This window comes from Schistocerca gregaria, chromosome 1, assembly GCF_023897955.1.
Source record: "Schistocerca gregaria isolate iqSchGreg1 chromosome 1, iqSchGreg1.2, whole genome shotgun sequence".
NCBI lineage: Eukaryota > Metazoa > Arthropoda > Insecta > Orthoptera > Acrididae > Schistocerca > Schistocerca gregaria.
The window spans coordinates 628594588-628615019 of record NC_064920.1 but is presented as its reverse complement, the minus strand read 5'-3'; the positions used below and the strand labels follow the sequence as shown (position 1 = coordinate 628615019).

The following is a 20432-nucleotide window of genomic DNA, read 5'->3' as shown; positions in this document are numbered from 1 at the left end:
CACTCTTCTGAACGCCCCTCCAGATGGGCTCTGAATAAGGCTGATTGGGGCTTGTTCTCCTCTCTCGCCACTATCGCACCTCCTTCCCCTGACACCATTGATGCGGTGGTTCAGTCAGTCACCACCGGCATCGTTTCTGCGGCGGCATCTGCGATTCCCTGTTCATTCGGGTCCCCTCGGCGGAGGACTGTGCCTTGGTGTGCGCCCGAGATCGCAGAGGCGATTAGAGATCGTCGGCGGGCTCTTCAACGCCATAAGCGGCACCCGTCCTTGGAGAACCTCATCGTTTTTAAACAGCTCCGTGCCCGTGCCCGACGCCTTATTCACCAACGGAAGCAGGAGTGCTGGGAACGGTATGTTTCCACCATTGGCGTCCGTACCTCTGCATTGCAGGTTTGGGCTAAGATTTGGCAACTCCATGGCTATCGGCCACCTGTCTCTGTCCCTGGACTTTCGCTGAATGGAGTGGTGTGTCCTGACTCCGACACGATCCTGGACCGGTTAGCAGCACATTTTGCTCAGTGTTCCGCATCTACGAATTACCCACTGGCCTTCCGCTCCCGGAAAGAGCGGTTGGAAAGTTGGAGGCTTTCCTTTCACACGCGCCACGCGGAGTCGTACAATGCTCCTTTCAGCGACTGGGAATTCCAGAGTGCCCTATCTGCTTGCCCTGATACGGCTCCTGAGCCAGACCGCATCCACAGCCAGATGCTGAAACACCTGTCTGTGAATTGCCAGCGACACCTCCTAGATGTTTTCAACCGCATCTGGGTTGAGGGTGTGTTCCCGTCTCAATGGCGAGAAAGCATCGTCCTCCCCGTGTTGAAACCTGGCAAGAACCCGCTGGAGGTGGACAGCTACCGCCCCATAAGCCTCACCAACGTTCTTTGCAAGTTGCTAGAACGTATGGTGAGCCGGAGGTTGAGTTGGCTCCTCGAGTCTCGAGGCCTTCTGGCTCCGTCTCAGGGTGGGTTCCGTAAAGGCCGCTCTGCCGTCGATAATCTGGTCTCCCTAGAGTCTGCCGTCCGTACAGCCTTTGCACGCCGCCAACATCTGGTTGCCGTCTTCTTCGACATGCGGAAGGCGTACGATACGACTTGGCGATATCACATCCTGGCCACACTTCATGGGTGGGGTCTTAGGGGCCCACTCCCGATTTTTATTCAGAATTTTCTGTCGTATCGTTCCTTCCGCGTGCAAGTTGCTGCGTCCCATAGTTCCTCCCGGGTCCAGGAGAATAGGGTCCCACAGGGGTCTGTCCTCAGTGTCTCCCTGTTTTTAATTGCGATCAATGGGCTCGCTGAGGCGGTGGGATCGTCCGTCGCAGCTTCGTTGTATGCAGACGACTTATGCCTCTACTACAGCTCCGCTGGCATTGCAGTTGCTGAGCGCCAGCTGCAGGGCGCTATCCGCAAGGCGCAGTCGTGGGCTGTAGCGCACGGCTTCCAGTTTTCGGCCGCTAAGACCTGCGTTATGCATTTCTGCCGGCGTCGCACGGTTCACCCTGAGCCACTCCTTTACCTTGACGGTGAACCTCTTGCTGTGGTAGAGACGCATCGGTTCTTGGGACTGGTATTTGATGCCCGGTTGACTTGGCTGCCTCATATTAGGCAGCTTAAACAAACATGCTGGCGGCATTTAATCGCTCTCCGTTGCCTTAGCCACACTGGATGGGGTGCCGATCGGTCCACCCTTCTCCGGCTGTATCAAGCGCTGATCCAGTCCCGCCTTGATTATGGGTGTGTGGCTTATGGTTCGGCATCGCCATCGGCATTGCAATTGCTGGATCCCATCAATAACTGCGGTATCCGACTCGCCACAGGAGCATTTCGGACAAGCCCTGTTGACAGCTTACTTGTGGAGGCTGGTGTTCCTCCATTGTGGATCCGGTGCGACCGACTTCTGGCCGCTTATGCTGCCCACATTTGTAGTTTGCCAGGGCATCCCAACTACCGTCTCCTGTTCCCGCACTCGATCGTCCATCTTCCAGACAGGCGGCCCCGGTCAGGGTGTAAGATCGCGGTTCGCATCCGGGCTCTACTGTGTGGGATTGAGTTTTTTCCTCTCCCGCCTGTTTTCCGGGCCAATCTCCGTCTGCCCCCTTGGTGTGTGCGCCGACCGTGCATTCGGCTGGATTTGGCACAGGGTCCGAAAGACTCGGTCCCTCCTCCGGCCCTCCGCCGCCGCTTTGTTTCTCTCCTTGCTGAGTTTCCCGGATCTGCCGTAGCCTATACCGACGGTTCGATGGTCTCTGGTCGCACTGGTTACGCTCTTACTCTAGAGGATCATTGTGAGCAACGGTCGCTGGCACCCGGGAACAGTGTATACACTGCCGAGTTGGTTGCCATCTATCGCGCCCTAGAGTATATCCGCTCCCGCTCAGGTGAGTCCTTTGTCATCTTTAGTGACTCCCTGAGTGGTTTACGAGCTCTTGACCAGTGCTTTCCTCCTTCCCGTCTGGTGATGGCCATCCACGAGTCGCTCCATGCTCTTGCCCGTTGTGGCCGCTCCGTGGTCTTTGTTTGGACCCCAGGTCATGTTGGCATCCCGGGCAATGAGCGGGTTGACACGCTGGCTAAACAGGCAGTGAGTTCACCGGTTCTGGAACTCGGCCTTATGGAGTGTGATCTCCTGTCGCTTTTGCGCCAGAAAGTGCTTGGTGCCTGGGGTGACGAGTGGCGCACCCTGCCCACGCCCAACAAACTTCGGGCGGTGAAGGAGACGACCGGTGTGTGGCGCTCCTCCATGCGGGCCTCTCGGAAGGACTGTCGTCCTCTGCCGGCTGATGCACGGCCATTTGTTGCGCCGGGAGAACCCACCGCTATGTCGCTGCGGGGCAGCTCTGACGGTGGTCCACATTTTGGTGGACTGCCCGCTTTTAACAGAACTCAGGCAGACGTTTGCGCTGCCTGATACCCTCCCTGCCCTTTTATGTGATGACGTTGCTATGGCGGACCTCGTGTTGAGTTTTATTCGGGCAGGGGGTTTTTATCGTATGATTTGAGTGTTTGTCCTTTTATTTCCTGTATTGACTTGGGCCTTTGGCCTGTGGTTTTAAACTGTGGGTTTTAATGTCATTTGGTGGTTGGCTTTTCCTTATTTTCATGGTCAGCCAACCACTTTCACACTCGGTGTGATTTTAGTTCCGTTTGTCTGGTCTTTGTCTGTCTGTCTTGTATTGTGTTGTCCCTTGTCTCAGTTCTCCATTTTTAACGACTGACAGCTTTTATTTCGTGTGATTTTATCGTGGAACAAGGGACCGATGACCTTAGCAGTCTGGTCCCTTCAATCCCACACCCAACCAGACCATTCAACATTCCGCTGTTTCATGTGGGACCAGAGCGTAACTTAAGTGTCCACTGATTGACTGTTGTGTTCGTCCGTAGGTGTGCTCTTCATTTAGCTGAAGCATTCTTGCCCAATCTCTTTCCAGTAACTAAAAATTGTTTTATACTTATAAACAGAAAATGAAGTTAATTCAAACTCTCTTTTAAAATAGTTTATCTGGATACAGTTTGCTGCAAAATATTATTTATTATTTAAATTTGCTTTTTTAATATTTTGATGCAAAATTTGTCTGTATTTGTGTTTACTGTAAAAGAAAGTTTTTCAGTTCCCTATGTATTACAAAAATATTTTTGACACTTTCAAAGTTTCTTACTGTGGTAGTTTGTTACATAAAGGTTTTTTTTTTGTTCCAATTTCAATTATTGTCTAATAACTGTAATAAACAAATATATAGTTCACTTTACATTTTATGCAAGATACCTTTTCTGTCATGGCGTTGTCCTTTATGATGTCCACATCTAAAACTTCTGAAGTATTAACTTGCTTATATTTGTTCAGTCCATCTTGTAAATTCCTTGTTTGTTCAGAAAATGTGCTCTCTCTGTTCTGTACTGAGGACAGCTTTTGTTATTGGTGTACTTCTCACTAAATGCTTTTGTCTGTGCTAAGTGATAGCATTCCAGCTGATATGAAACACTTACCACCCATTTTTCATGAACTATTGGGTGAAAAAATTTGATTTTTCCACAACTTACAATCTGATGATGTCATAGCTCGGTAAAGGAATGAATTTCTTCCCCATACATGTCGTAGTTAGTGTAGCACCAAATCAACTAAAACATCACGTGAAATTTTAAAGATTTTGAAGAGGTAAAAGTGCATGAACTTGGCATATGTTTGATTTTAGCTCATATGTTGCAGTGAATGAAACACAAGTATGGTATTGAAATTAAATTTAAAATTGAGAGCAGAAAGAACGTTTATTCCATAATTGTGTATGCTCCTGCGGCCAGAGTCAGTTGACAAACACTTTGAGTATCATAACGCATAAAAGTGTACTAGAGAAACCAATGTTTTGGCCATGGCTACAATGGTCTTCTTTTGGGTATACTTATCGTAGACTTAGGAGGAGGCCACTATAACTGTAGCTGAAACATTGGTTTCTCCAGTATAATTCTTTACCTTATGATGTGGTACAACACTAAGGAAAATTTTATGTTGGATATTTCATTCATGAGGATTTTAGATATATATCCGACAGGCGGTCGCAAGTGACATACCCATTTACATTTGATGTGCATTGTGAATCATTTGGTCATAACAATCATTATATCTCATAAGCCATTCAAGATACCGGAACAAAATGTTTTGCCAGTGATAGCACACAGTGAGGCACTTATGTTGCATATGAAGACTCAAAACTTTTTTTTATTCACCAAGACATGAAAATAACTCGTCCACAACAGTGAGGGCAGCTCAGGACACATACAGACAACCATAGCATTGTAGGGAAACCCAAACAGCACACATATACATGTCCACAGCACCTGGAGAATGGCATAGCAGAATGTTTATACACATACATAGCACCGAAATGATTAAAGGTCTAAGATATATGAATTTCTCTTTCCAGATTTCTTTGTGTTACCCTTTATGTGAAGAGCAAATATCTTAAATATAGGAGTTCTTTGAGGAGAAACATATCATTTTATATTATCTGTGGCAGGAACATCGTGGACCTCTTCAAAACAACAGTAAATACGGAAGATCACCTTCATATTTTACCTTCATGCGGGGACAGTCAAAAACACACAAATGTGAATGCATGTAGCAGTTAATGGGCTTTCATGTAACTTGTCTCTTACCCTTGCATTAGTGAAAATAAGTCTGTGAACTTTACAATCAAACCACAGGTGTGTGGGTGATGGAGGCAGTCTCTCTCTCTCTCTCTCTCTCTCTCTCTCTCTCTCTCTCTCTCTCTCTCTCTCTCTCTCTCTCTCTCTCTCTCTCTATTTTTTTAGTAAGCACCTATCATACTGTGGGCAGTGTGAGGAATGTTGTTGAGATTTGTGCAAACAACAAAGTAAGAAATCAGACTTTTAAAACTGAGTAATGTTTTCTTTTCCCTTAAATTTCTATTATTTAAGGGGATTCTGTCGTGAGCTTGTTTACTTCAATTGACAGCACCAACATTGGTGTACATCACTCAAAAACTACTTATTTAAATCAAACCAAATTTGAAACATGCAAAAGTGACAATATTATGAAAAGGGTAGAGTGCTACTCACCAAATAGAAGATACATTCAGTTGCAGGTCTTGTTTAAAAAAGCTATCTTTCCTATCATTATACTCTAAACATAAAAAAGTTTAACTTACTCTTCTTCAGGCAGGACTAGGGTATAACTTAACACAATGAAAAAATCATTACTTTGGCGGATTTTCATTTCCTATTTGCCTTAATGTGATTCATGCATGGTTGGTCTGTGGAATAATCAGTTACTTGTATTTTTTGCATCTGTTGCTCACAATCCTTTGATGCGGATTTTTTCCCCCCAGGATATGATTGATTACACTGTGTGCAGAGTTAAGAAAGACACAAATGGTGATTTTTTTTTCCTTCTTTTGTTACAGAAAGGAAAAAGGGGACTCCTGGTACTAGCACTACCAGAAATTTATGGGTTAGTGGTTTATCATCGTCAACAAGGGCAACAGACCTGAAGCATGTATTTGCTAAGTATGGAAAAGTAAGTTCACCTTGTATTTGCCTGCCACCAAAGCACATTTCCAAGCTAGATATTTACTTCTGCTTTGTTCATAGGTGGTAGGTGCAAAGGTTGTAACAAATGCTAAGACACCTGGAGCTCGATGCTATGGCTATGTTACTATGGCAACCAGCGACGATGCTACAAAATGTATTCAGCATTTACACAGGACTGAGTTACATGGGAGAATGATATCAATTGAACGGGTACAGCATTTGAGTTGGTAATTTCCATTTGTATGTTGTCACAATATTTGTTATTAACTAAACGGATATATTTTTAGGCAAATGCAGATGCTGGAGGTCCCCCTAAGAAAACTGATGCAAAAGTCCCTGTAACACCTAAAAAGTTGGATGAGAAAAAGAAGCAAGAAAGGAAAGAGGGAGATAAGAAGTTGGCAGATACTTTAAGCAAAGGTAGGTTGAATTTAACATATCATGTTAAATGTTAGCATGTTGGAGGGCTTATGATTCAAATAATTTGTATGCTTTGAATGGCTCACTGGCTGTCACCCCCTTACCATAACTGAGCACGTCTAAAAAACAAGGTGAAGGTTAAATTTAAGGTCTGTAAATCGAAGTATTTGAATCATTTAAAGAGTGCTGAAAGAATGAAAATCCTGTCTCATTGCTGACCAGTGAGCTTTCTAAAAAAATCAAACCTACTCTTCAGTCAGAAAGAGATTTATGCTAATTAAACTTGATGGATTATGGTTGAAAGCTCTCAGAACGAAGTTCAGTTGTATGTTGGAATTGGTATTTCCACCTTGTCTGTCTGAACTGTTGCTGTACAGGATGGCTAGATATTTGCGTTCTGAAATGCCCATGGCATAAAGTATGCGTCATTTATTTTCCTAAAGTTTTTTAAAAGAGGAATGAATAGGAGGTGGGGGAGAGTATTTGTACTTTATCATAGTTGTCGGAGTTAACAAGTCTTCAGGCACAAACATTTTTATTACTTACTTTCGAGCAGTTCTAACATAAATCGTTTTTACAGATTATAGTAATTCAATCTTCCAAATGCTGAATTATAGCATGCTGTGCATAATCCACAAATTCAAAACAATCATCGGTAAATAGTACATACAATAGTCCAGTCAGTCAGATACACAGAAGTAAGAGCAGGTTTATTACCTTACACAGATTTAATGAAAACATACATTGGCAACTCACAGGATGATGATATTATGATGATGCCCTTATCTCACCTCGGCAACAATTTTGCAGATGTTTAAGACAAATAATATCAAAAATGTATGTAAATTTATGTTCAATTATTCAGTACCTACTTTGATGATACAACCTACTATTTTTAATTTACGTTTATTTTGAAATATGTTGAGAAGAGGGAATTTCAAACTATGGACAGTCTAGGATGAAATAATAATAGTATTATTTAACGAATAGATTGCTATCTCTCTATAGAGAAGATGTTGAATAGCAGATAGGCATCATGAAAAGACTGTCATACGTTTAAGCTTTTGGTCTAAATGCCTTCTTCTGAAGTAGCACTCGTGCACCCTTGTAAGAGCGCATGGCCACTGGCCACAGCAGCCAGACAGGTGGTAGTGTGCGTGTGCGCGCGCAGGCACGTGCGCGTGTTTTCTACTTCAGAAAGAGGCCGTTACACCAAAAGCTTAAATGTATGTTTTATAGTTCTGCCTGTCAGCGGCCCAGTATCTCCTCTGTATGGTGAGTAGCAATCTGTCCTTTCCATAATATTGTTGTTAAAGAGAGAACTTAATAAGTTATGGATTTTAGTTTCAAAAATGTGTACATGATTCAGAGTTGAATCTTATTGTTTAGTTACTAGTGTTAGTTGGAAATGCTTAACCTACTCAGGGTTGGAATTTAAAGGATTGGTACACACTATACAAACTATGATCAAAAACACATTTTTACAGCCTATTTCCCTCAGATATTCAATTGAAATGCACTGAAATGCAAAAGAAGCATGTTTAAGTATTTTTATGAAATATAAGTGTATTGCAGGAAAATGCAATCTGCAGATCACTAAATGTAGCAAAGTTGAAAATAAGTCCACATGGTAGATTTGAACATACTGTAGCGCAGTCTTAATTTACATTATTAGTAGGTCAGATTCTGAAACAGTGCATAACTTCCAGTGTCTGTGAAATCACCATCCTCCACAATGGGTATTTCAGCAGGCGATATCCGTAAGTCAAGAGACCTCATAGAAATTGCCATGTTTAGCGACATCTGACATGATTGATGAGTTACCATGAAAGTTGAAGGAATCTGCACCATGAAATATTGCCCTTTAGTGTATTCATCTCGGAAATAAATTGCTGTGAGTGTGGCGGCGGGGTGAGGGGAATTGTTGCTTTTTATCGGTACATTTATCTTCTTCTCTTGGTTCTGTTTTATAGCTTTCATTCAGTCTTTCTGATATGTCTTCAATACATTATATTTGCATTATTTGCAACTGCTCTTGCCTCAGAAGTGCCTCACTAGAGAAGTAAAAGTTGATCACTTCCACATGCAGTGAATGTGTCAAGTCACTATGCTTGTACTTCCCTCCAATGCACACACACAACACACGATTGCATCTCCAAGCAGCTTAAATGATTTTTTATGTTTCATTCATGACTATCCATTTATAATTAAAATAGCCCTATCAGACTTGCATGACTTCCAGAGCCTATTGCATGCTCTCTAGTCACCATAACTTTCCAAATAACAAACATCACACTTCAAAATTAATCTTCGTCAGCGGCCACACAAATATCAATCTTTCATGTTCAGTGATGTGCAGAATGTTTTTTTTTTTTTTTTTTTCATTAAAAATTTGAAACGTGAATATTAAATACGTCTTTCAATTAATCTTGTAGAAGGCATTTTTTTTTTTTAATTTTAAGTTGTTGTTCCTCAGGATTTAGTAATGAAGCAATAAATTACTATTGGTGACCACATCTTAAATTTGCACCTACCAGTATCTAAGTGTTACGTTACCACACAGCCCATAAAACGACAGTAGTAATAACAGTGTATCAAAATACTCCTAAAAGTAGCTCATAATCTGCAAAACTTGTTTGCAGAATGTGATGGACTCTTACAAACACATTAAAATAAGTATGGAATTGGTATGAAATTTCTGTGAGGCTGAAGTAATGTGGCATAATCAGAACTCTTATTTTTATTCTCACTTGATAGAAGAAAAACCTTCCTTTCGGAGCATTGTGCAGCAGCTTTTTTACTCTTTTAATGCCATTGAAAAAACTGGCTCTTAGGCAGTAATAAGATATTGGGGTACTCAATGTTTCACAATTGAAAACTGGAAAGCCATCACATTTTTAAATGGAACCAAAGAAACTTTATGAATAAGTAATTATGTGAACCACAGCTAGTGCGTTTGCAGGTTGGTGATAAAATCTGGCACTCCTTTTGTTTCATATTACTACTTCGTGCACAGTGTTTCATGTATCTTGAAAAGTTATTTTATTTGTGGGTGACATGGCCTTTTGGTGAATTTGATGGTAACTAGGATTCAACACTAAATGGATCAGCGAACAGTTATAATTAACTGCTTTAATCAACCAATTACTGTCACTTACAAAATACAGAGAGACCTTACCTTACATCCCTCTGAGGCACCATGTGATTTCTCTCAATATAGAGAACAGCTGAGTGTCATGATCATAAAGTAACATGGCATTTTATATGACACAATTGGAGATTTGAATGAAACTTCATACACACTACTTCATGTACGAACTGTAATGAAGTGACTTATCAGATTGACAGAGCAGTTCACAAAGCAAGAGAAAGAAAATGTCAACAGATAAAGGTTTCTTCTGATAAAGGACAGTAAATCTAAATTGGAAAAATAATGATGTAATGAAATTGATCCCAGTTATAAAAAGTGCCATGACAAGCGGTATGAACTCCAGGTACAATTTATAATTGTATAACCTCTGTGTATGAAAACAAATCATGCACAGTGTACGAAGATACTACATTCCAGGATTAGCGCACACAAATGCCACTTACATAACATGAGCAGCTACGTGCAGTCTCTTCCCAAAATTTGCGTTAGGCTTCGAAAGGACCACATCTGCACAACAGTTGTGCCAACAATAAGTGGCATGTTGTGCTTCTGTAGATACTAAAAAAGAAGCAGAGGATGGCCAAGAGAAGAAAGCGGAGGAAGGTGCCGACGACGAAGAGAACGAGAATGTTGTGAAGGCAGCAGACAGCAGTGAGCGGAATGGGCGACCCGAGAAGCTGCGCAGCCGTCAGGTGTCGCGGGAACGGCGCGGCTTATCAGGAGGACGCAGCGAGTTTCCAAAGCAGTGGCGGGAGCGACATCGCAGTGCTGGTAGCAGCCATCACTCGACCCATCTGTCCAGTCGCGGTCGTCTACACAGTCGCAGCCCTCTGCACAGTCGCAGCCCTCGTCATCGTTCGTATCGGCGTGCATCACCAGTCCACAAGCCTGGAGTTCTCACCTTCACTCAGATCCGGGTAAGCGGACAAGACCTCACAAATGTGTGGAGAACCTCATGCCAGAAACAGTGGGTGCTGAACGTGGCAACCATCTACATTTTGTAACATCTCTTGGAATAATGTGTGACTGATTCGTGTCCTTTAGCAGCATGTTTGTAGCCCAAAGGTTCTTCAGATCATGTGGTCTCATCTTGTTCGTTATACCGTAAGAGATTTTAGAGAATCATTTTGTGACACTATTTGGTTTATAATGCATATATATTTTGCAAGCATTTTTTTTAGTATATGTTCTCAAATTCTCGCCTAAAAGCGCTGAGCTTCTCAGAGTAATGATTTGCGACTTCTCTATTAATGTCTCTGTTAATGTTTTTAACATTGATATCTGATTTTCCAACTTTGTTGTTTCACAGTGTTGTTGTATTGGGAACATAGAGAAGAGCTATTTATTAATGCACTATAGTATTAGTGGTAAAGTTACAGGGTGTATGCGCCCTGGGACAGCCGGTAAATTCAGGAAAAACCTGATAATTTTATCCATCTGGGAAAATTCCAGGAAACATCTGGGAAATTTTTATTCTTTTAGTTATCAGTTAATTCTTTTTAATTTTCACTGGTAAGAACTGATATGCAAAAAAATAATTTCATTTTAGTCCGCTCCTGCAGAACAATACTGCAGCAATAAAGCAAAAAACAAGAGAATAACACCAAAGTAAAAAATTACAAAGAAAATGTGCTGTTTACAACAACAAAAAACAGTGCACACAAAAGCATCTTGAGGCTGCTGCGAAATGTCTCTTAGGCCTTAAAACAAAGACAGTGCAATACTTCATAACAACAAAGTGACAATCGTTTGCATATCTACCAAGTTCTTGAAAAAAATATTATTAATGGTAGTTTTCAGAGCATTGCTTTCAAAGTAAATGTCCTTTAAAAAAGATCGTGGGGCATTTGACTCTCATTCAAAATTTTGCACTTTGAGGACCAGCGACTTATGAAAGTTACAGGCCCAAAAGACCTGCCATTTATGGAATTACTTAAAGTTTTAGTCTTGCATTTGTGTTTGATATGTTCAGTGGACAGGAATGAAATTTATAATTCTGCTTGTCAGAAATATTCAGCTGGTGCAACTAACGCTACACTCTCAGGATTCTGCCTAACAACACCCTATGACGCTGTATTTGATGGAATTGGTACTTATGGTTTTGTAATATAAAAATATGTGGTGTACATGCTGCTGCACATCAATGAGTTTTCCAAAACGCATTGTTTCTCAGTTTCGTTTCCTGAAGTGCTAAGAAGTTCTACTCTGGTGTAAAAGTCCTCTTTCACCATTCAAAGTATTGATAAGCCATACAGCTTAGATAGAAAGTATATTGTTCTTAACATAGAAGAAAGGTACTTTCACCTGGGGGAAAATGTATTTTTAACTGAGGAATCTGTGAAAATATCAGAATTGTGCCCCCCCCCCTCCCCCGCCTGCATATACACCCTGATTTATTACCATTTGTCTCAATATTTGAATCATGTTAAGAACCTGGGTAATTATAGCTTCTACGTCTGGTTTGTCCTTCTCCTAAGAAATGTTTTGAATAGTCTTATGACTATTGAATCGAGATAATTATGCTCACTTGTAACTCCCATGATCTCTACTGCTGTTTTAAATTATTTTAGGGTTCTACCCTAAATATAATTCTGTTACATATGGTGATAGTATAGGATTTATTGAAACATCATTGAAAATTTTCTATAAATAAGGTTTATTTTAAAAATTGGTTTCTGTGATGTGGCCCTCACAGTAATGCTGCAAAGCAAACATAAGGAAAACTTAATCTGAAAACATAGTGCTGAAGCATTGATGGTGAATGTAGGAGTGCCACAATAATTTTGTGTGTGAAGGAATTAATGAGATTTGAGAAAGACTGTTGCTCATACATGGTGAAGTGTAAAATAATTTTAGTAGTCTAACTCTTCTGTTGATGGATCTTTGTATGAGCACTGTAATGGCCATACAATTGGCACATTGCTGGAGAATTTGAAAATTTATTTGGTTCCTACTGCATGTTTGAAGAAACACAGATTCCAAACTGATGAGAAAAAATTTTGAATGTCTAATCAGATATCACTCTAGCGACATTTCTCAAAAATATGAAATAGTTCACAAATTTATTTCATGGAAAGAGGTGATAGTGACTAATGGATTAAAGTAACTACAGTGATAAAAGTTGAGGGCAATTAGTTTAATTATAAAACAGATCTTAAAAAGTTACAGCATTGTGACTAGAATGTGTGTTTTCTTCTCGGTTGTTTAGTTCCTCCAATTGGTTTCCTTCCTGTCAACCCATTTACCTAATGCACTTCTTGGAATAAAAGCTACTATGTGATTTAGCATTATAGTTACCAGATTATAATCGTAGTTACCACACACTTTTCTCACATGCACATAATCATTTACAAATTGTGAACAAATGTACTTGTTCTAAGCAGCTACAGTTCTGCAAATATTCCAATGTAGTTCATTTGTTCGTGGTACACCGTGAAATATTCGTACAGATGATTGGCAACTTTATTGCTGCCATATTTAAAACATGACTTCGTTGTTCACAATCAAAACATACCTTATATATTCTAGGAGTGATTTTCTTCTCAGTTTTTATTACTTTAACTCAAAAAGTGCTACCTATCTTAGCTTAGTTGTCCCTTAGAGTCCGTCTGGCTGAGCCACATAGTTTTAACAGTTGCTATGTCTAATTGGGCCAAACTTTCATTGACTCCATCCTCTTTGGTACTGAGTTCAATATATTGTAGAGGACACTTTCATCCATTGTTGGTATATCCAGAAGGTAGAAGTGTAGAAGTTGCTGCTATTGCTGCTGCTGCTGCGGCTGTCTTCAGTCCAAAGACTGGTTTGATGCAGTTGTATATGTCAACTTCATTCATTCTGTGATTGTAATCAGTAAAATAGTTTGATTTAAGCTTTGTTCTTTCAGTTTCATACATATCCACATACTCTGGTCCACTATAAAAGATTGATAGGTGGACGTTTCATCATCAGTCCATGTTACAAAAATAATAATATTGGGTGATATAAATGTTAGTTCTCTCTTCTTTGGGGTAGTTCCAATGAAACAATGTGGCATGTCTGTAACAACTGCAGGAGTGCACCTGTCTAGTAAATCCCTGAGAAAGTTAGAACAACTATATCAATTGTCTGTGTAAATACAGGGTGATTCAAAAAGAATACCACAACTTTAAAAATGTGTATTTAATGAAAGAAACATAATATAACCTTCTGTTATACATCATTACAAAGAGTATTCAAAAAGTTTTTTTTTTTTTTTTTTTTCACTCAAAAACAAGTTCAGAGATGTTCAATATGGCCCCCTCCAGACACTCGAGCAATATCAACCCGATACTCCAACTCATTCCACACTCTCTGTAGCATATCAGGCGTAACAGTTTGGATAGCTGCTGTTATTTCTCGTTTCAAATCATCAATGGTGGGAGAGGTGGCTGAAACACCATATCCTTAATATACCCCCATAAGAAAAAATCTCAGGGGGTGAGATCAGGGCTTCTTGGAGGCCAGTGATGAAGTTCTCTGTCACGGGCTGCCTGGCGGCCGATCCATCGCCTCGGGTAGTTGACGTTCAGGTATTTACGGACAGATAAGTGCCAATGCGGTGGCGCTCCATCCTGCTGAAATATGAATTGTTGTGCTTCTTGTTTGAGCTGAGGGAACAGCCAATTCTCTAACATCTCCAGATACTAGTCCAGTTATAGTAGCACCTTCGAAGAAAAAGGGACCAAAAACTTTATTGGCTGAAATGGCACAGAAAACGTTCACCTTAGCCGAGTAACGTTCATACTGAGTTGTTTCCCGCGGATTCTCAGTGCCCCATATACAGACATTGTAACGGTTGACTTTCCCGTTATTGTGGAAAGTTGCTTCATCACTAAACACAATCTTTGAAACGAAAGATTCATCTGTTTCCATTTGAGCAAAGATAAAATCACAGAAATCGATTCTTTTAATCTTATCAGCTGCAGACATTGCTTGAACCAATTTCAGACTATAAGGTTTCATAACTAACCTTTTTCGTAGGGCTCTCCATAGTTGATTGTGGAATTTGCAGCTCTCTGCTAGATCTGCGAGTCGATTTTCCTGGGCTGTGAACAAATGCTTGCTGGATGCGTGCTGCATTTTCATCACTCGTTCTCAGCCGTCCAGAACTTTTCCCTTTGCACAAACACCCATTCTCTGTAAACTGTTTATACCAACGTTTAATACACCACCTATCAGGAGGTTTAACACCATACTTCGTTCGAAATGCACGCTGAACAACTGTCAGCGATTCACTTCTGCCGTACTCAATAACACAAAAAGCTTTCTGTTGAGCGGTTGCCATCTTAGTATCAACTGACGCTGACGCCTAGTCAACAGCGCCTCAAGCGAACAAATGTACAACTAAATGAAACTTTATAGCTCCCTTAATTCGCCGACAGATAGTGCTTAGCTCTGCCTTTTGTCGTTGCAGAGTTTTAAATTCCTAAAATTGTGGTATTCTTTTTGAATCACCCTGTTTTTCTTGGCATCCAAAACAGTGCACATGTTTCGAGCACGTTCCTCTCTCTGGCAAGAAATTTCAATCCCATCACCACTCCTCCTTTCCACTCTCTATCTTCGTTGGAAAGTATTTTGTGAAACAAATTCTCTGTAATTGTTCCGCAACTGCAGGTGGAGTGATCTTCCATTCCCCAGTTTGTAACAGTATTTTTGGTTACTCAGCAGTGGAATGCAAACACCTAGACATAGCTGTCTCAGTGGTATCATTTCAGAGAAAATTCATACTAAATTATTTTTCTTTTTGATCTGATGTAAGGAGTAGAGAAAAGTGTCCCTTCATTTTAGGATCCGTTAAGAAAAGCAGCTTGTGTTGTTGTTTGAATCAGAAGCTGATGTTTTTGCTGCTTAATAGTGTCTCTTGCAATTAACTCTTTTGTAAAAGTTCATTGAAGTTATTTAGGATTTTGCTATAATGTAGTAGAACTGTGTACTTCAGATTAGATACTGCAAACTAGTACTGTGTTAGTGTAATTTGCTGTATTGTCTCAGTTCATCTTTAAACAGATAGTAGGATGCTTTGTTGTGTACATTCAGTTTCTCTGTCATCTAGAATGCTACTGCTTTCATAGCTTTCAGTTTTTATCGCTAGTGTCATTGTCTTCACAAACTCTTGAATTATGAAAACAAGTTTCATTTGAAAAAATGACAAATTCTGACTTTATTCATTTTTTGTCTCAAGTACAGAGTTACTCATTAAATGAAGTCTAAATGCATGAGAACCAGATTTCTGAACTCATTTTCACAAAAACTGAAATCCTAAATGCTGTGCATCAGGTATTTGTAGTACCAGGATGTGCAGCCAGAGGGACCTCTCCTGAGTCATTCCACCAGGCAGCATCACCTGATGGTGACTAGGGTGGCATTGGTAGCTCTGTGAATGATGCGTACATTGCAGACATCCCACAAACTATGTGTAGCTGTGAAATGTTGTTTTTTACTTGGCAAGAACTCTGTGGAAACAGTTGTGATGAAGCAGACAGCTAACAAAGAATATGCTCTTAGTAAAAATAGTGTATGACTGGGAAATTGCCATTGAAGATCAGCTTCGTTCTGATTGCCCTTCTAATCTTCTAAGCGAGGACAACATCAGCAAAAAGTGTAATCTGATCAGTGAAGATCAATGAATCAAGACCAGTTTGAGGACTTACCCAGTTCATCCTTGAGCACAATTTACATGTTTTGAATGTTGAATAGTGGCAGCAAAGTTTGTGCCGAGACTTCTCAACAGCAATCAGAGGGATCGTCATGTTAATGACTTTCATGGAATGAAGGACGCATTCAAAGACGATACAATTTTTTTTAACAAAATCAGCATGGTGATGAATCGTAGTAACAACAGTCAACTCAGTGGAAGTCAACTGGCTCATCTTGCCCAAAAAAGTTCTGCAGGTGAAATTGAATGTGAAGATGATGATCTATTTGTCTATTATTATTATTATGTTATATTGGAGGGATCATACACTCAAGATTTTTTTCCCACAAAACCGACGATAACAAACAATTCTACTTGGAGCTTATGAAAAGGCTGCACTAAAGTTTGGTGCAAAAATATCTGGCTTCATAGAATTCCAGTCAGTGGTTCCTGCATAATGATAATACTCCCGTGCAAACAGCTCTGTTTTCACCAGTTTTTTATCCTTAACGAATACGACTACCTTGGCCCATTTCTTCCTGTTCCGCATGATGAAATGAGACTTGGAAGTGAAGTGTTTTGCTAATGTTGAAAACATAAAACGTGATTTCACAAAGGTGCTCGCAAGTATCAAAGAGGATGAAATTAAAAGGTGCTTCCAACACTGGAATGAATGTTTGAATAATAGTGTTCATGCTAATGGAGGGTTCTTTGAAACAATGAAGTAAATGCTTTCTACAAAGAAATTCTGGTTATGTTTGGGTACCCCCTTGTATAATACTACTACTGCTGCTGCCCCTACCAACACCAAACTCTACCTGTATGGCCACAGTCTACAACAGAAAACAGTTAGCTGAAACTTGTATTCTTATTTACACAGTATCACAATAACTTTCAAGCATAAACTATCTTTTAATAAATTTGTTGAGTTTGTTCAGAGATTGATTTTATTCCTGAGGTGTAAGTGATGTTAGCAAAGTGACTGCAGTGCCAGCTTGAACTAACAACTGTCAACAGATACGCATTCAGGAAAATATATGTGAGCAGGCAGTGTTAAGTAGTCAACATGAAGCTGTAGTGTGTCTACATTCTTGTGTCATAAATCACAATGGAGCAACATGTTAAACCATTCTCCCAAATCTTTTGAAGAAGAGATAAGTGTGTGCAAAGTTTGCTCCACATACCTCACAAAATCATCATAAGTTGTGTTTTTCAACACGAACCTATCACAAATTGACAAACGGCCGATATTTGCACAAAGGGTCAGAACTTCGACAACATAAGACTCAAAGGAGGTTTTTTCTGACTATTTCACATAGTCGCATGAATGTTTCCTACACCATGGGGGGAAGGGGTTGAACATTTAGAACACCTGAAGAATTTAAAAATAATCATCTTAATGTTTTTCTATTTTTTATTATTAATCTGGTCCCCAAAACTTCTTGAACTGAGAGAGCATCACAATTATTTTTTTGCACTTTTGTAACTGTTGATAATTGTTAAAAGTTCCTTTCACAAATTGACTGTGTAACCAAAGATTCATTAGAATTTGGCCAGCCTGGGATAATTTGCACTTCAAAAATTTATGTAGCAGTGATGTAATTTTTGCAATACATAATGTACTCTCCTTGTAACAGGCAACTCAAGAAAAAGGGAGGAGGTGAGGAGAGAAGTCTTACTTCATCTCTTGCATCATCTATCTATTGTATTTGACCCATTGTGAAGAAACTTCAACATCTATATCATAGGAATGAATACCATATTTGTATAAGCAATCAAAAAGTTTCTCATTGACATGTTTTTGCTTGCAATGATGTGGTATTTATGTTGACGTAAGCTTCAGTTAATATGCAGTACACATCTGAGAATAAAAATTAAAATTGATTTCTGGGTGTGATTGCAGAGTGTTTTATATTTTTGCTTTCTACTTGATAGGTTCATTGGAAAAATTATTTTGGTGTAGAAACTTCTGTAATAAATTCCTCATTTTTGCATTGTCTATTGTCTTTATGGGGTTGGCATTTTAGTTCAGTTTTGGCATTGTTAATGGTAGATAGCGGCTGGATGCCCTTCCTGACACCGCCACTTTCTCCCTGGGACAGAATTTGTGTTCGCTATCAGTTCATGTCAAGAACAGCTCACGTTAAGTGTGAGAATGTTTTCTAAATGTTTGTGTAGTGTATAAGTGAAGTGGGGCGTGGGTGTCATGCCTGATACTCTCCTAGTTGGCTGTGGGGAAACTACCTAAAATCCCCATCTGGGCTAGCCAGCAATGCAGACCTTGCCATTAATCTGCCAGGCAGATTCGATCAAAGGTCAGCATGCCTTTCTGTGTTCCGGGAGTGGGTGCTTCAATACATTCAGCTATCTGGGAGGTCACTTTATTCTGTTCTTGCTCTGAGTCATATCAAGAGTTAAGTGAAGTTTAGATTTTATATTGTTGTGTGTTCAAATGCCAACAACCTGATCACAGAAGGAAGGTCAAAAGATCGAGTGTGATCAAATGGTAGTGATCAAATACTTAGTTAGTGCATAACTAGTGATAAAAGAAGGCAAAGTTACAAGGAAACAGAACGGGTGGCAAGGGGAAAAACATTAAAAGTACTTCCCATAGACCACTTTTTAATGTGGAATTGGGGAGGGGGGGTGGGAATGTCTATGTACAGAACTTGGAATTTCTTTAATGCTGTTTTCTCAATCAAATTAATATTTTTTAAATGAAGACACTGTAAAGAAACGATTTGTGTGTCACCTTAAAGCACTTTAACTTGGGATTCCTTAAGCTCTTTCAGGCAATTTTTGATTTGGGGTATTGTGATATTACATGAGCTGTAAAGTTCACTTCTCGGTTTTGTAACTTGGTATACAAATTGCAGTAGCTTGTGTACAGATACATTTCTCAGTGTGTAGTGAGGGAGGGGATGTAGTATGTAATGACTTTCCTAATCACCTATACTGATTATAGTGATAAGTTCATTCAAGATGCCTTACTTGTGTACCTACATATCTGGTGTTCTCCATAGTAAATTGTGAGCAGCAGATACTCGCTATTAAAATCTGGAGGACATATGAGAAGCAACTAATAACTCTTACACTGTACACCATTCAAAACACCACATATGTATTACTAAAACAACCACTGCTGTGATACTGCTTGCTTTCACCTGTGTGGCATGCTAGAAACTGTAACTGCCACATTATTGGAGCATCTGTATATTGCAGTGCTTCACTTCTTGGTATTAAGAGTCAGTCATTAATGTATTTGTTCTCTGCCTATTTACTGTGAATATTATGCAAGTGACTATAAAGAGTCTGATAGTGTACTTCTCAAAACACCATATTAAGGTTTTACCCAGTTTCATTCACAGGTGAGGTATGGGATGAAAGATTGCTGATATATTTTTGCAATTATAGTACGACCCCACTTTTACATTCCCAGCATTAACTTTTTTCCATTGTTTGTCATCAGTCTCTTCGAACTTTGTGTTCATGATGTTATTGCCCATTCTCTTTTATGTTGCTATAAATTTAGTCATTTTCACTTAATGAAACATGTAATTGGTGCATAATGATGTAAATTAGTTTCACGTAGTGTTTTCATCATGATGCAATAAACTCTGGTCTCTGAGCTCTGGGCTCCCTAATTCTGAAACTGTATAAATCATTAAAAGTGGGAACAATTTGTGCTGCTAATTGTTTCTCCTAACATTGCCAACCTAACAGTAACAATATTGTATGTAATGTTGTGGGAAGTTGCATCACCGGTTGAAGTTCTGGATTGTGCTAAACGTTCAATATTAGTCCAAACTGAAGTGAAGTTGGCAGTTTAAAATAAGATATATGGTGCTTTAGGAAAGGTAAAGGTACCATAGAGAGAATTCTGACATTGTGGTTGACAATAGAAGCAAGACAGCAGAAAAATCAAGACACATTAATAGGATTTTGGTCGACCTGGGAAAAGCGCTCCCCACTATCAAATGGTGCAAGAGGTTTGTAATTCTGGGAAAAGTTTGGGGTCAACTGAAGGGAAAGACAGGCAGTGTAAAATAGCCAAGAGGGAACAAGAAGAGTGGAAGACCAAGAACAAAGATTTTGGATTATACAGAGGCCTTTCGTCCCTACTATTCCATATATTCTTTGAAGAAGCTGTGATGGAAAA

The 20432-nt window shown here is 40.0% G+C and overlaps 1 protein-coding gene across 2 annotated transcripts in view; it reads left to right on the top strand.

Annotated features, from left to right (window-relative positions):
- The window catches only part of LOC126359790 (scaffold attachment factor B2-like), a 128100-nt gene that overhangs the window by 65980 nt on the left and 41688 nt on the right, over nt 1–20432 (top strand). For both annotated transcript variants that reach the window (XM_050007657.1, XM_050007658.1), the window contains exons 8-11: nt 5921–6033; nt 6108–6257; nt 6335–6467; nt 10174–10535. In XM_050007657.1, coding sequence (XP_049863614.1) covers nt 5921–6033; nt 6108–6257; nt 6335–6467; nt 10174–10535 — 758 coding nt within the window. The remainder of the gene's footprint in view (nt 1–5920; nt 6034–6107; nt 6258–6334; nt 6468–10173; nt 10536–20432) is intronic.